General features: G+C 35.7%; 2 protein-coding genes across 3 annotated transcripts; both read right to left on the bottom strand.

Moving 5' to 3' along the window:
• Positions 1 to 6,617: 6,617 nt before the first annotated feature.
• On the bottom strand, positions 6,618 to 7,470 carry LOC141658090 (uncharacterized). Its single transcript, XM_074465371.1, has 2 exons — positions 7,009 to 7,470; positions 6,618 to 6,969 (listed from the first exon to the last, which is right to left on the bottom strand). The coding sequence occupies exons 1-2, from the start codon at positions 7,394 to 7,396 to the stop codon at positions 6,776 to 6,778; spliced, it is 582 nt and encodes a 193-aa protein (XP_074321472.1). The 5' UTR covers positions 7,397 to 7,470; the 3' UTR covers positions 6,618 to 6,775.
• A 1,632-nt stretch (positions 7,471 to 9,102) lies between these two features.
• Positions 9,103 to 14,280, bottom strand: LOC141602088 (SWI/SNF complex subunit SWI3A). Of its 2 annotated transcripts, none has more exons than XM_074422402.1 (7): positions 14,089 to 14,280; positions 13,429 to 13,997; positions 11,768 to 12,505; positions 10,500 to 10,669; positions 10,369 to 10,418; positions 10,090 to 10,253; positions 9,103 to 9,705 (listed from the first exon to the last, which is right to left on the bottom strand). In XM_074422402.1, the coding sequence occupies exons 1-7, from the start codon at positions 14,201 to 14,203 to the stop codon at positions 9,511 to 9,513; spliced, it is 2,001 nt and encodes a 666-aa protein (XP_074278503.1). In that variant the 5' UTR covers positions 14,204 to 14,280; the 3' UTR covers positions 9,103 to 9,510. The 2 variants fall into 2 exon arrangements, with proteins under 2 accessions (XP_074278503.1, XP_074278506.1); XM_074422405.1 differs by having other exon boundaries at positions 9,238 to 9,705; positions 10,090 to 10,250.
• Between the last annotated feature and the right edge of the window lie 1,909 nt (positions 14,281 to 16,189).

Genomic DNA, 16,189 nt, shown 5'->3' on the forward strand with positions numbered 1-16,189 from the left:
CATTTACTGTTTTGAAGTATCGATGTTGAAACAGTATTAGTATAAGACAATATCGTAATATTTCGTAGTTGAGATGTCAACTTGGGAAAGGAGCCTAAGTGGTCCGAGAATCTCAGATTGTTTAAGAAGTCTGAGGTTCGATTTCTAATAAAAGGCAAAAAAAAAAAAAAAAAAAAAAAAAAAAGGTTACCCTATTTTTTAACCTTTTAAACATGATTAATATGTGTAGTTTATTTGACAAGTTGTTAAGGCGATAATCAAACTTCTAAAAATAAACAAAACACGTAGATGAATAACATGATTAATAAGATCAAAGAGAAAGTAAGCAATAACTATTTATTTCGTAATATAAATTATAATTATTGCAAATACCGCTACTAATACACATATTAGTATCATTAGCAAGCTAATGAGTGTCTTCACTTCATTAAGAGACTTTGTAACGGAATTATAAAGCTCATCGGAGGAGATATCGGGTGATTTATTGGATGATTTATCCATAATTTAAGAGAATATTTTTTTATGAGATTTAGGATAAGAAGTAAATGAAAAGTGAGTGGATAAAATGGTTAATTTTTGTGGTTTTATAGAAAAAAAAATTAAAAAAAAAAGAAAAAGAAAAAAAGTGTCGGTAGGCACTGCACTACTGTAGCGTCAGTGGGTACTGTTGCGTTAGTGAACAGTAAGAGTCGGTGGAACGGTAAATAAGTAGACAGTCTATTTATACAATCAATAAATTAAGTTATATAGAGTGATAATGTACAAATTAGGAAAAGGGAGAGGAAATTGGTTTGAACATAATATTTAGTGCGCCTGTTCCTAGGCATAGAAGCTAAGCTATACAGTGACGCCTCTAACCAGAAGTGAGTTTATTCTTGGACAAACTAGGAAATGTGATTGAATATTTAGACAAAATAAAATGGAGGTTCATATGAGACGAGGTAAACATGAGACGAGGTGAAATGATTTTTGTTTCTCATGGATTGTAATATAGGTATTCAATAGCTCCTTTGTAAGACATATGTGGTAGTAGAGGCACTTAGTGATAGCTGTTTTATTGCTTATCTACCCATAGTTAGGCAATTCGTGATTCAAAATGATGATAACGGAAATTAGATTTAGTTAGCTAGTATTTCATGTTTAGAAGATTTAGAAAGATATGAGAATAGAAAAAAAAATTAGTTTGACTTATTATGTATAATGATGGATATTATGATTGTGAGAGCAATGAGTGTACCTAATAGTGGAAATTTTAAAAGAAGGAGAAATTAATACTCATGTACCTTATATTAGTACACCTTTTAAGGGAATTAGTTGTATAAAAATATTTGACATATGTGATGACATCATAGGAAAGTACGAAATTTTAGAATTTGTCACAAAATGTCTAACCTGTCAGCAAGTGAAAATGAACATTAAAGGCCAGGAGGAAGTTTACAGCCTTTGGACATTCCATCATGGAAATGGGAGTCGATAAGAGTGAACTTTGTGACAACGTTTCCTTTGACACCAAAAGGAATGAATGAGATATGGGCGATTTAGATCGACTAACCAAAAGTGCACACTTTAGCAACCAAAACCACGTGAAAATCTGAACAGTTAGCAAAGAATACCTCAAAGAAATTGTCAGATTACATGGAGTTCCCAAAACCATTGTGTTAGATCGTGACACAAACTTTTTAGAGAAATTTTGAAAAAGTTTCTAGAATGCCCTAGGAACTCGTTAACATTGCTTTTCACCCACAAAACCGATGGACAAACAGAGATGTTGAGACCCAAATTAATTATTTAAGTGTTGATGATGCCTTAAGTCAAATTAATCTCATTGTTTATTTAATTGTGTGCCTCTTAAGTTTTAATCTTATAGCTCAAGAGCTCTAATTGTCAAAGAAGATTGCAAAAGGATGATCAAAGATGAAAAATGTCGTAGATTGAGTCATCGTGTTATAAGAGATCATTAAATTTGGGTTATTGTCTAAGTACAAAAAAAAAACAATTGTGTAGTCCACTGTTACTTAAGAAGACTCGTCTTTGAAAGAAACATTTCGAAAATATTTTAACTCTTGAAAATGGCTTTCCAAACTTTCAACAAACCTTATACACTTCAGAAAAAGAACTGGTTTACTCATTTAAATTGAGAATGAAGCTTTTGATTTCTTTGGAAAAGAGCTTATGTACACAAAAAAAAAGACCCTTACCAAAAATGAGTTGATTACTTTTACAAATATGGCAATGTTTATGGTTCCCATGAATAACACCAATTAAGCTCTTTACGGAACAAAAACCTAACCCATATTTGTTAGTGTGTAAGCAACAAGATTACTTGGAAAAGTAACCTATATTTGTTAGGAGTATGTGTTCTGAAAGTCCAGGAGTTTTGAGAACAACATTTTCCCTTGACCGAGTTTCATATAATAGTTATCATGTTAGTGTTAGAATGACTCATTTTGAGGCTTTGTATGCGAGAAAATGTGGATCCCCAATATGCTTTAGTGTTAGTGACGAATCAAGGGTCATTGCACCATATTTCATTCAATAACCCATGGATAAAGTGAAAACCATACCATAGAAAATGAGAGTTGCTCAAAGTTGTCAAAAGAGTTATGTTGGACTTAAGAGATGACCAGTGGAATTTCAAGTAGGTGATTCAAATTTTCTAAGGTATCACCAACGAAAGGGGTTATTAGATTTAGGAAACAGAGAAGACTCAGTCCAAGGAACATGTCACCATTTGAGATAGTTGAGAGAGTTAGAAATGTTGCTTATAGACTATCCCTTCCAATAGAATTTTCTATAATTCATGACGTTTTTCATTTGTCACTCCTAAGAAAGTATATCCCCGACCAAGTCACGTCATTAACTTACCTCCAGTTCAAATTATGGATGACCTAACCAACGAAGAGAAACCGATTCAAATTTTAGATCACAAAGAAAAAGCTCTTCGAAACAAGGTTATTCCACTAGTAAAGGTTTTGTGGTCACATCACGATGACATATAGGCGACTAGGAAAACAAAATAGGAAATGAGAGGTCGATATCTTTATTTGTTCCAATAAGGTAATGATCCAAGTTTCGAGGACGAAACTTATTTTAAGGGGGCCGGGTAGAATGTTATACCCCAAATAAAATTATATTATTTAATAGATTTAAGTAAACTATTCATTGAAAGGGGAAAGAATTTTTATCAATGTGGAGTCGAGAGAGAGTACAAAAAATGAAATGGACCTTACCCGAAGGGATATATTGACCTAATAAAATTCGAACGGCGTAGTAACCTAGTATAGGTAAGAGCCTAGAATAAGAATAAAATAGTTCGGTTGAAATCCGACTCAATAATAACTTCACCCGTAGAATTTTTATTAAACCTATCTTAAAGAAAATAACCCATAAGATAAAATATCTAGATATTTTACAAAGTTTATAGCTTATTATATGACTTTTATGTCACATGTCTAAATTTGGAAAAAAAAAATGTAACATATGTGCATGGTTGGAATGCTTTCCACGTACAAATGTAGAATGGTACATAGGTTTTACTTGGCTGGGGTAAAACACACGCAAGGCATAGGTAGGAAGGTAGGGCACTATTGTCACCGACTTATTTTCACTATAAAAGGACGTAAAGCCCTTTGAAAATGCATGCACACACAATAAAAATAACCAATTAGAGCACAAGGTCGAGTATTCGGAGTAGTTGAACAATTGTAAAAGGTATATTTCCTACCCTTTCATCTTAAGTTAATGTAATGAGTAAGTTATCGTCATAATTACTTAACTGATATTATAATATACGTGAATGATTGTTTATGTGATAAAGTTAGGTTATAGTTGTATAATTTACGTAATGTGGTTTACGTGAGATATGACTGTGGTACTGTTTTTGTTAATAATTGATGTTATAATGCTCACATGATAATGTTAATGTTAAAATACCAGTGCTAAGATATACATTTGGCCAATGTATCATCCGGGGACATTATTGTTGAAAGGGACCGGACCACATTATTATTTTATCCCGTGTACATGGACGTGAGCTCTGAAGTGAGCTCGGCAGGGGGCTCGGCAATTGGCTCCGTCCCGTTATATCCGGATAAAAAGAAAGAAAAAGGAAAAAAAAAGGGAAAAGGAGGAAAAGATTGTTATCCTGTGTACACGGAGGAGGGCATAGTCTAAGGGAGTTTCGACTCAATAATGTGGCCCTGTTCAATAATAATGACCCGAATTATATTAATTTGAGTTGGAGGTTATGGGAAATATACTCAACCTGTGGTTGGTTGACCCTTTATTTTATTAATCTTTTTCAGGTACAAGAAACAGGGAAGGGCATGAGTGAGGTTGACGCAAGAAAATAGAATGAGAATAATGTATCATAATAATATAATCTTATCAATAAGACTTGTTACTAGCTATTTGGTTGTACTAAAGAATAATGTAAGCCTTGTATTTCTCTGTATGGGGAAATACGGCGGTAACGCTCTGTAATTTCCGCTGCTATTAATAAAATATACCATTTTGTACTCTTGTTGTTTACGGGGCGTTACAATGATGTAATTTTGTTGATATTAATATACTTACCTTTTACCAAAAAAAAAAATAAAAAAAAAATAAGGAAATACAAGTACTTAAAATGTTTGAGAATAATAAATACTAGTTTTAAACCCGTGCAAAATTACACGGGTATGTATTTGGGCCGGTATTAATGTTTTTGGATGTATTTTTTTTTCGCATTTCTATTGTACTTATTTAGTTGGTCTAAATCAGCGATCTACATAATTAATGTTTAAACTTGTTACAAATATGTGTTCACATGCAATGGTTTAAGAGGAAATAACAAAGGATATTTTTTTAAAAAAAAATATATGGTACTATCTAGTTTATAAAAATTATGCATGTAATTTATTCAATTATATGTAATTCAATCCCGTTATTAAATGTAATTCCTTCTCGTAATTATGTTATTTTATTATTATTATTTTTCTTTTAAATTATGTAATTCATTTATTTGTAATTAGTTTCATTTATTCCGATTTGTAATTCATTTTGCTTATATGCCATTAATTTCATTTATTCGAAATGTATAAAATTATTTCATAGTATTTGCTCTAAGACGGAATTTGTCGCATGTTTGTATAGCCGGAATTCTGAAGAAATAAATACATTGCACACTAATGGGTCCCACCATAACATGTATTTCAAAAAAAAAGGTTGAATTAATGACGTGGCACGCCCTGGATTGAGTTTTGTCTTCTGAATTAATAAAGATAAGATACGTAGTTGCTCTTTCATGGACAAACATTACTCATTTGTGGACTTTTTGTCATTAGTTTTCCATGCCTTACCCTTCTAAAGAAACAAAATAAACAAATTCTCTATAAGTCTCTACTCAACAAAACTAATCAAATCCATCAAATTATTCAATTATGAACGCTAATTCTCATGTCGATCAAGTAATAATTATAATTTATTAACTATGTTACATCAAATTAGAGAGATTAAGTTATTTTTTAGACAAATTTAATTAGGGTTTGTAATTATTGTCATGTGGAGACCGGTTACGGTATTCGTCCAATCATGCAACTTTGTTGGAAACCAACACGGCGACACCTATGCGGTCAGCAATTTAATGTGGCCTGCGATACTAATGGATGAATTAATGCAAAATCTAGTAGTTCCAGTCCCGGTAATTTCACTATACATGTGTAGCCATTCAGTCTCATTTATTTAGATGTTAATATACATGAGGCGGTTGACTTAACATCAGCAGAAGAGATTTATTAGCTTCTTGATAATTCCTTCGTTGATTCGTTTGGAGATGCATTAATTGTGCTCTTATTGATGTGTGGATGATTGAATTGAGTTTACAATTTTGGATTAGTTTTCCATAGTCCGTTTTACATACTACGGTGCAGGGGTGGGTGGGCGTCCGGCAAAGGGGGTGGTCTGGGACCGGTGATGGAGGATGGTTCGGTCGGTGCGGTGGTGGAGGAGGATGGTGGCTTGTTGGAAGGTGTTGTGAGGATTTAATGATTATGAAGCAAAATGAAAAATGAGGGAATAGAAATAGCAAGGGTATAATATTCATTTATGTCCATGATTGAGTAAATCATGTCCATGAATGAGCATGACCCATGTTTTTTTTTAAGACATAATTTAATAAAATTAAAACAAGGTCAGAAAATTAACGTTTAAAAAATACACAAGATAAATACACAAGTACGGGTTATAAAACAAATTAGATTCAGGTGTAAAACAACTTCAAAGGTTTTTGAGAGTAATAAATATATTAATACCTGAAAAATCAGACCTTAAAAAACAATAATAATGTTAGAGAATAAATTAACTAAAAATTTACATAATACAGTATTTTTTTTTGGAAAATCAATGCTTAGCTTTGTAACGTTTTAGATTATTAATACACTTGATAACATATTATACATTGAATAGTATTGATTAGTACCTTAGATTATAAGTATGTCGAATCTCTAATTATTGACTTATTTATATTTTTAAGGCATTAAAAATTTAATCACGCTTTTTTATGTGTTTATATATTCAATGATACCGTCTCTTATTACGACCCGTGTATTTTTTATCCGGATTTAAAACTAATAATTATAATAGAAAAATCAACACACCCCTTTTATTTATATAGTCCGTCCTTAAACATATTCAATCAGTACATATAGGACGGAGACATGGAGTATATGTAAAACCACATATGACACAATTTATGCAACACTTGGCCTTATAGGCATACTATAAGACATGCAACTTGTTAGTTATGACATCCATCTTTTCCGTAACCACCGTCACCTCCGTAGTTACCACCATAACCACTCCCGTAGTTATCATTTCCTCCCTTATTACCGCTTCCATAGCCACCATTGTACCCATTTCCATAGCCCTTTCCGTAGCCATTCCCATCTTTATAGCCATAACCGTCTTTATAGCCATAACCAGAACCACTTCCTCCATAGCCGTTTTTATAACCGTCACTTCCATATCCACCTCCATAGCCGTTTTTATAACCGTCATTTCCATATCCACTTCCTCCATTGCCGTTTTTATAACCGTCATTTCCATATCCACTTCCTCCATTGCCGTTTTTATAACCGTCATTTCCATATCCACTTCCTCCATTGCCCTTTTTATAACCGTCATTTCCATATCCACTTCCTCCATAGCCGTTTTTATAACCGTCATTTCCATATCCACCTCCATTGCCGTTTTTATAACCGTCCTTGCCATCCCCACCTCCGCCATAATACCCTTGGGTACTAAACTCACTGTCTTTCTCTTTCTCTGCAACATGTGTTCCCTCAGCTGATCCGAAATACATCACTGCAATCGACAACAAAAAACAGAACACACCCAAAACTCCCAAAAACTTCCCCATGATTTACACTCAGAGTCACTCAAGCTGTTATTGATGTTCAGAATGCTTGAATTGTTTGTGAATGTAAATTATTGAATTTTGCGCTTGTATTTATACAGGAAAGTTAGGTGGCTCAGAAAATGACATACAGTAGTTGGCCATGCTTTAATCACAGCAATTATAGCAGATTAACTGGTGCGTGCCTATTATCTGAATTAATCGGAATAAATGACGTATCAGTCAGTATGTATTATCTTCTATCTAGTACTACACTTCAAGTACATAAATGTTGATGTTGCCACATCGTGGTCTCATTAAGAACAAATTTTGACGTATGGTCGACTGTACCAGGCTTATAGAAGAAGAATAAACGAAATTGGAGATCACCACCCCGAAATCCATGAAAATGTATATAATACCTATTATCCAATCTCAACAACAGCAGAGGCTCAATCTTGATCATCAGAAAGACTTAACCAGTAGGAATAGAGAATATTTCGCAGACAATAATAAATTCAGTCCGTCCCAATCATTTATTTGCAATAAAACAAATGATTGGGACAAAGGGAGTAACTAAAAATAGTAAAAGTTGACAAAGAGTGGAAGACCTACAGGCCTACAGCCCGTGCAAAACTGCGTGCAGGCTTCTGTGTTGAGCGTGAAACCAGTAGGGACTCATCACATCAGCCATACACAGTCTGTACGATTCAAGTCAAAATCAAATTTCAAAATCAATCTGGTGATGGTATTTATATAAGGAGCATATCCAACCAAGTTTCCCGGTATACTATCAACCATTGCAGATGACCACAAGGAATGTCATGTTATGAAAATTTGTCATGAAAGTTTTTAGTTTAAAATCAAGACTTAGAATCTCCTACCAATGTCCAGGTATTAAATGTTAAATCTCTATTAAATTAATTACAACTATGTAAATTAGATTATCATATGATCACTAATTCGTATTCACACATTTTTTGCTTAAGACGACCATATTCGTATTAGAGGTGAAATGGAGCGAAATATTAACACTTGATGGTAATACTAACACATTTTTTGTTAGCATATTTGGATCCGTTTTACCAGTAAAACAAACATTACGTCTTAAACAAGAATTTGTGCTCGGATTCAGGCCCGTGTTACTTAGTACTCACCCATATGCTACCAAATGTATGTTCGCGGAATTGGTTGTCAGGGCATTAGCAATAGAGGTTCATCAAGAGGTTTGTAGGATGAGAGGTTTGTCAACAAACCTTCTATAGTTGGTGATGAATGTTGAGGTTCAGGTTGCTTGAATTGTTTCTGAATATAAAATGTTAAATTTGTAGCTTCTATTTATAGGGGAAAGTTAAGTATCACAGAAATGAGATGCAGTAGTTGGCCCTGGTTTAATCCCTCCCTGTAGTTAGTTATATCAGATTAGCAGGTGCATCTGAATTAATCAGAATAAATGACGTACCTGTAAGTGTTAGCTTATAGTACTACACTGCAAATCCATAAATTCTTATGTTGCCACATAGTCGTCTTATTAAGTACTACTCCATAAATCGTAGTTTTTGATGCACCACATTACTTCGATTTGTTGACAAATTCTTGTTTAAGACAGGTGCATCCATCTTAAGCTTAAGACGGGTCAAATAGTCTGAATAAGACAAAATCAGAATGTATAGGGAAAAGAAAAGATTTATTTAAAATGCTCAAGTGAGATGATATATAACCAGTTTTAATGTTAAGAACGATACCTCCGTCTCACGGGAGACTAGCTGCAATATCTTCTCCTGAGCCAAATTATATGCTTGCAGTATTATTTTCGGAGCTAATTACAAAGAACATTACAATTGATATTACCAAACTAAGAAGAATAAACAATCAATTACGATTCATATATCAAGTAAATGTAACTGTTATAGAGATCACAACTCACAAGCACATCTGTGGCTCAAAATTAGATGTAAGATGTCTTATTTCTCAGGGAGATCAAATGATCTGCTGTTAACTAGATGGATACAACACAGGTGGTATTCAATTAATACCTCATAATATTACAGAGATGATGAACTCTTCCCTTTGTCGGCTCATGGGAAGCTTTTAGGCATAGGTACTGGCTTCCTCTGTGAACAATGTCAAAGGAAGACCTATATATCATGAGACGTCGGTCTCAATGAACTAGAATCCCTTAATCGGGAAATTCCTTCACCAACAATTCTTTGCAAAATGTCCAATCGTTGTGCAAGTATCGAGTCTTTTGATTCCTCTAATACTGTATGTTGCTTTTGCATCAACTGTTCTAGATCTTCGGAGAGTTTTAGTTTGCATTCCACTTTCTTCAACTGTCAAACAATGTGATTTGCAAATCAAAAATTTCAGACGGCTAGGTCGCATAAACACAAAGCGTAAGAATCTTCATCCCTTGGATTCAACACGAGTCTTAAGTACTTAAAATCAACAAAGTATTACCGAATATTATCTATATTTGAGACTCCACATTTCAGTTTAAGACGCACACATCAGAACTCTTAAGACATTATGTAGGATTCACCTTTTCCCATCATATTCACTATTCAGTAGTCTAATGTCTGAATATGTGGCATATGTTAAAACAAAGGCTGACGCTCAGAAGCTAGCTTAAGCCTGGGATAAAATAATAGCAAGTAGGAAATAACTGATCAGGGTTCATGATACCGTAGCTTAAATGGTAATTAATGAACATTTACCTGAGTTTCAATTATGAAGGCAACCAAATGTTCGATTTTCTTTTCTTCGTGATCGGCCAATAGCCTAGCATGAGCTGCAGCTGCTCCTAGCGCTGTACCAACAGCAGCTCTTGTTTGCAGAGCTAGAGGAATGGACTCTCTAACTGAAAATATCTCCTTAACTTCTACATAAAAGTAGTGTACAGCTACGTCAGTGAAAACGGTTGTGAATTTATAAAGTACCAAAAAGAGGTACTACTGCAACAATATCATGGGCAACATCTCAGGCTAAACAAATACCTGAAGAGTGCGATGCATCCTTCATTTCTGCATCTTCAGAAATGAAAGCCCTGAAAAGTTTCAAAAGTCTTAATACGTCGGCGTCCCTTCGGTACATGACAATAAAATTGACTAAGGAAAGAAACAATTACCTCTCCATTTCCAAATTTAAATTGCCGGATTTTTCACCGTTGACAGAACCATTGTCGTCTACATAGAAAATGTCCCTCACTAAAGGGTTGCCGTCAGAGAGAACTGTGACGGCAGCATTTGCAGCAGCCGCTGTTATTTGTGGGCCAACCATGGTAGAAAGAAGAGCTACCTAACAAACATTGAAATCAAGAGTTTACCAAAAAGTACACAACAGAGTTTGTGCAACTTCTACAGTTGGATAAACGGACATAATCACATTTATAATGTACAAGATTCTACCTAATAAACTTACATGGAAATTAAGAATAGCAAGAGGACTAATAACATGTAGGAAATAGTGTCCTTGTCATCACCGATCGATAAAATAGTATTCCATAATCGTCTAACTGTCCAAGGTTAACCTACAAATGTTCATTACATGCCTATATGCATTTTACTGCACCATCCATTAAAATTCATTCTTCCCTTCATCAACCATATTATTTCCATAGTAGACCAGGTCTATCACATTGTCATTGTTATATCCAAGATTAGAACATTCAAATTTGAAAAACTTCCAAAGTTTACAGTGTACAATTTCTAACGTACAATATCCACACTTTCCCATCATAGGCACCCTCTGTCCTCCAAATTCCAAACATAGTACCACCACCCAGTTTCGGACTCAAGAAAATTTGTTTTTTCTGGTGTCCCTATGGGTATACTCTTTTAAATTTTCTAAAACAAAAATTGGGCAAATGCACCAAAAACAATTCTGGGGTTAAGACCCTGTATATCATAAGGTGCATCCACCATTGCTGACACTAAAACCATGTATTTCAAAGTACTTAACAGTGTTTACATAGTAGTATAATACCCACTTAATTGAGTATGTTATACATAGATTTTAAGCAAACCGTGTTACATGAATACACAAAACTGTTCGCAATTCTCCGACAAGTAGCCGAATCCGGTAATACAAATTTAAACAACCTTCCTCCCATCGAATGGAGAAAAAAAAAGGAAAGAAAGGATACATGAAATGCCACATAATAACGAAAATTAAAGAGGCAATGCTTCAGTATATTTCTTTTTTGGTATCTGATGGTATGACCAATAAACACAAGTTACTAGTAAAGGTCCTTTGTACATCTAGGCGATTTAGCCCCCATCTCCACCCCCAAAATATTTAGAAGCAAGGCAACACTATTAATCATACAAAAAAAAAAAAAAAAAAAACACGAGTATACGAATGAAAATATAGGTGCCAGCTAAATTGGGGGGAAACCTGTTCCATCAAGGATCTGCTAGGGTCTGAATTATCAATGCGGCTTTTCTTTAAAGGTGGTTCCAGATGTTCAGTATCATCACCGTTTTGCAGTTCATTTACTGCACCATTTTGCATTTCAGTGATCTCTTGCTGATGACTGTGAACGATCTGCATTTGATGATTGTCCATGATTTCCGGATGAGAATTGTCTTTCATCAAAATGTTATCGCGGGATTCACTTGGGGCTTTTTGCTCTTGTGTAGCATCAATAGATGACTTCTGCTCTGGGCCCGCATCGATTAAAATTTTTTGCTCTTCTGTTGCCTTGTGCTCCTGTCCAACGCCAAGAGAAGATTCCTGCATTTGACTGGCAACATTTGGAGTGTTTGGGTCGGGAATAGTAGTAGGACCAGCAGAATGTGAAGCATTCTTATCTCTTCCTGCATCACCTTCGTCAATGCTAGCTCTAGATGCAAGCTTGTCCCGTGAACCTAGAATTAGCTCCCCTAACGGCAACTCAATGAGCCGTGATATGCATTCATGTTTTGTCTTGGTTTGCACATTTTGTGCAACAACCTCCCAGTCATCTCCATTCTTCAGAACAGACTCCAAAAGGAGAAGAGTTTCTGCCTCAGTCCAAACAGGTTCTTGATTACGACTGCTTTCAATACTGTCGTTAATCTTGAAATCCTCCTTAACCTTGTTTTCCCCAAATTCACCTTTCTCGAAGCATTTAAGGCAAATTAGATATTTTTCCTGTCAGACAAAAAAGTGATACAATTCCTTCAAAACGAGCGACAAAAGGTATCGAACTTGTACTACAAGGTTACTCAGCAAATCAAACCATATTTAGGCATGCGAAAAGGAATCATAATTGATTGTTGAAATCAGGAGAATCAATATGGAACAATGACAAATGGAAATCTTTTTAGATAATTGATTATGAAAACCAATAATTCCCTCCCACAAAACAGCGGCAAAGCATTTGATCCCTCAAAAAGACGTGTTTTGACAACGGCACATAATGCTATTATAGATCAACGATTTTATCGCAACATCTTTGCACTAACAGGAAGTATAGGAAGAGTGTGCTAAGAGACAGTAAAAAAAAACCTTAACAGCAGAGCTTAAAGATAGCAAATTTGAAATTATTGTATAGCGACGGACTCTCATGGCTCCTGCCTCCTACAATAGATTAAGCTCAAAACCAGATACTACAGCCCCCGCATCTCCACTACATAATTGATTTACCAAAGATTACCATAATGATGTTCATAAACCACTGACCAACTCGTTAGCTTACGATTAAAGATCGGTAGTACATATCAAATTTTATTTCTGAGTATCTATCAATTTAACTAATATCCACAACCCATTATTAACATTCCTCTAACTGAATATAGCAAAATACAAAACTCCCTCCATCCCCAATCATTTGTTTACCTTCTTTAATCATGTGAGGAGTATTTTAATCAAATGTACACAAATGATTGGGACGGAGGGAGCAAGATTTACCACGTCAACTCCAGTAATCAACCTTCTACTATCTATCACAAACAATAATAAATCAAAGAAAAACAAAAGGTCCATATGCAATTCAAAGAAGCCATGCTTGATCCAAGCAACGAAAAGCGAACTCAAACATAGAAAAACACAACACAAGAAAAAATCAACATTACCTTAGTACATTCATAATACTTGGAATCACACTTCTCCTTACAACTCCCACACCTCACCTCCTCCACCCTTTCTTTCTCTTTTCCCACACCCACCTCTCGAAACACGTCCTTATACGACGCCAACGGCAATGAAGACACCGCCTTAAACCCACCATCATCACCACCAGCAGCACCCCGAACAGACACCACAGGTGGCACAACAGGCTTAAGTGACCCAGGCGCGACAACAACCCGAACCCCAAATGGGGCACCCTCTTCAACCCTAACCCTAACCCCACCATCATTCTCCACCACCTCTGGCGGCGGAGGCGGTGGCGGAGCACTAAAATTGATCAAACCCCATTTATCCAAGAAATTAAACACCTTTCTCAAAACACAAACATCACCCACAAGCGATTTCCTCACCTCGGTGAATGTCAACCTTCTAGAAGGATCTTCCCTATACTTAGAAATCATAAAATCCCTGTATTCCTTATAAATCTTGACAGATCGCGTGAATGAGCTGTTGTCGAAGAATTCCCGTAATTCGGATCGCTCCGTCTCGTGTATCGAATCCCATGAAAACCAACCTGCAAGAATTGAAATTGAAATTGATTAGTAATAAAAATTTGAGTATTGGGGGAATTTTGGGGGGTAGGGGAATTAGGGTTAGGGTTTTACATGATTGAGTGGGGATAGTGTATAGTTCTAGTTGAGGAGAAGGGGGGACATTAATGGCGGGAAAAGGTGATGATTTGAAAGAGGAAGAAGAAGGAGGGAAGTGATGAGACTCCATTAAAACTTAAAACCAATTTGTGAGACAAGTGATGTGTGTGTTCGTGTGTGTTGTGAGAGAATGAGTGTGAGGTTTTTTGTTTAGTTTCAAGACTATTTTGGTTTAGTGCACGATTTGGTCTTTTTTACTAGGTGTACGGTGTACCTTTCACCTTTTAAGACGTTGGGTAGGCCCGTCCGAAAAATAATATACTCTGTGTTAAACACGGTGGTATTAAGATTGTTGTTAGTTTGTCACGGAAGACTATTGTAGTTGGGTTATCGTAGTGGGAATGTACTGTGAGAGGGTTTATCATGGTCGACGATAGCTGGCAGGAGAGGAGAATGATTAAATTTCGGTGATTAGGGTGATAAAGTGATGGTTGGTGGTTAAAGATGGGCTGGTGGATCGGGTGTAGTCGTGTAGGTGACATTGTTGGGGATGTAGAAAAATGGTTGAGTTAAATTTGTCTCATAAGACGAGACAACTTCAATCTAAACGTACTCAATGTTTTTGTGTTGGTTGGGGTAATGGTAAGATGTGAAATAAAGTGTGTCGTTTATTGTGCGTTTCATCCTTCTTTTGTTGATTTGTGGTATGTGGATGAAAGCAAACGTAAAGATGGGATTTAGTGTTAATAGGATGTCAATACTCGGCCGTTATTCACATAGTTGTAAATTTTTCGTAAGGTCATCATACGTCATACAACGACCTTATATGCCTGCGAACCTCAATTATTGACAACTTCAATGAGATATAAAGCCCAAAATTACATTGTAAGGTTGTTTTACATAGTAGATGTGTAACCAAGTGGATATATATCAAGCTCGGGTAAGCTTGAGATCAGCTTGTATATTAAAAATCGAATATGAACCCAAGCTCTTGAAATCTATGTTTGATCTTTTTTTTTTTTGGTACATAAGAGGGGCAAAGCCCCGATAAATTAGCTAATAACTAAACGAGGGAAAGAGACACCTAGAATATCATCACGAAGGATGATTCTAAGTTCTACAGTAGGAGAGTCAAGGATAGTAATGGCTGGAACCGAATGAATCCCTTTGTTAGCTAGCCAATATCCGCAACCCGATCAGCCTCTTTGTAGATATGATCAATATGAACAACCCAACCGTCCATTGCTATCAAATCTTTGCATCTCTGAACCAGTGAACGTAGATTATTACTCAACAATTGCTCGCTTCGGAAAAACTCCACGCATGGGCTATTGTCCATATGAACCGGGAGTCGCGGGATATGAAAGGATCGCGCATGCTCTAAACCCGCTAGCAATGCCCGCATCTCGGCTCTCATAGAGGTGCAAACACCACTAGAAAACATGAAAGCGGAAAAAAGTTACTCGTCTCGCCCCTAAGAATACCTCCACAACCCACACCCGGCTAACTCCGAATTTCCACAAGATGCTCCGTCAGTATTGAGTAGGACCCAATTGTAAGGGGGGGGGATGCCACCTAATGTATCGTTCCACGCGAGAAGTACCAGGGCTGGGGATAAAGAGAGAAAAAGGGTCGAAGGCTTGCTTCGATAATTCAAATTGACGATGACGAAATGATATGGGGTCTGATGGATTTTCCGTAGCTTTGCCAAACACGAGGTTATTTCCCCATCTCCACAACCACCAACGTGTTATAACGAATTTCATTGACCAATCTATGTTTGATCTTAATTAATATAATCTGTCACAATCATTTTTTTTCCTTTAAGCTTGATTAGGGGTGTCCTAACTAAAATAATTAAGCTTAAGCTCTAAGAAGGCTTAAGATTGATGAACATCTGAGCTCGAGTTTGCTCGCAGCTATTAGCTCATCAAGTTTAAAAAATGAAGTCTGACCTCGCCTTGACATCATATTCTTTACACGTATTCACTTTTTAATAATTTAACTACAAATATTGTCTTAAAAAGCAAATATTATCATATTATATGATTTTAAAAAATATAACTAAAAAATATAATTATACTCAAAAAACGAGTTTTCGAATTGAGTCATACCG

Source organism: Silene latifolia, chromosome 1, assembly GCF_048544455.1.
Source record: "Silene latifolia isolate original U9 population chromosome 1, ASM4854445v1, whole genome shotgun sequence".
In the NCBI taxonomy this organism is placed as follows: Eukaryota; Viridiplantae; Streptophyta; class Magnoliopsida; order Caryophyllales; family Caryophyllaceae; genus Silene; species Silene latifolia.

Excerpts from the sequence above, each read along its gene's own strand:
- LOC141602088 (XM_074422402.1), bottom strand. The coding sequence starts at position 14,203 with ATGGAGTCTCATCACTTCCCTCCTTCTTCTTCCTCTTTCAAATCATCA. Across the intron at positions 13,998-14,088 it reads CACTATCCCCACTCAATCAT|GTTGGTTTTCATGGGATTCG; the intron begins GTAAAACCCTAA and ends CAATTCTTGCAG. Across the intron at positions 9,706-10,089 it reads CCTTCATAATTGAAACTCAG|TTGAAGAAAGTGGAATGCAA; the intron begins GTAAATGTTCAT and ends ATTGTTTGACAG.
- LOC141658090 (XM_074465371.1), bottom strand. The coding sequence starts at position 7,396 with ATGGGGAAGTTTTTGGGAGTTTTGGGTGTGTTCTGTTTTTTGTTGTCG. Across the intron at positions 6,970-7,008 it reads TTATAAAAACGGCTATGGAG|GAAGTGGTTCTGGTTATGGC; the intron begins GTGGATATGGAA and ends ACGGCTATGGAG.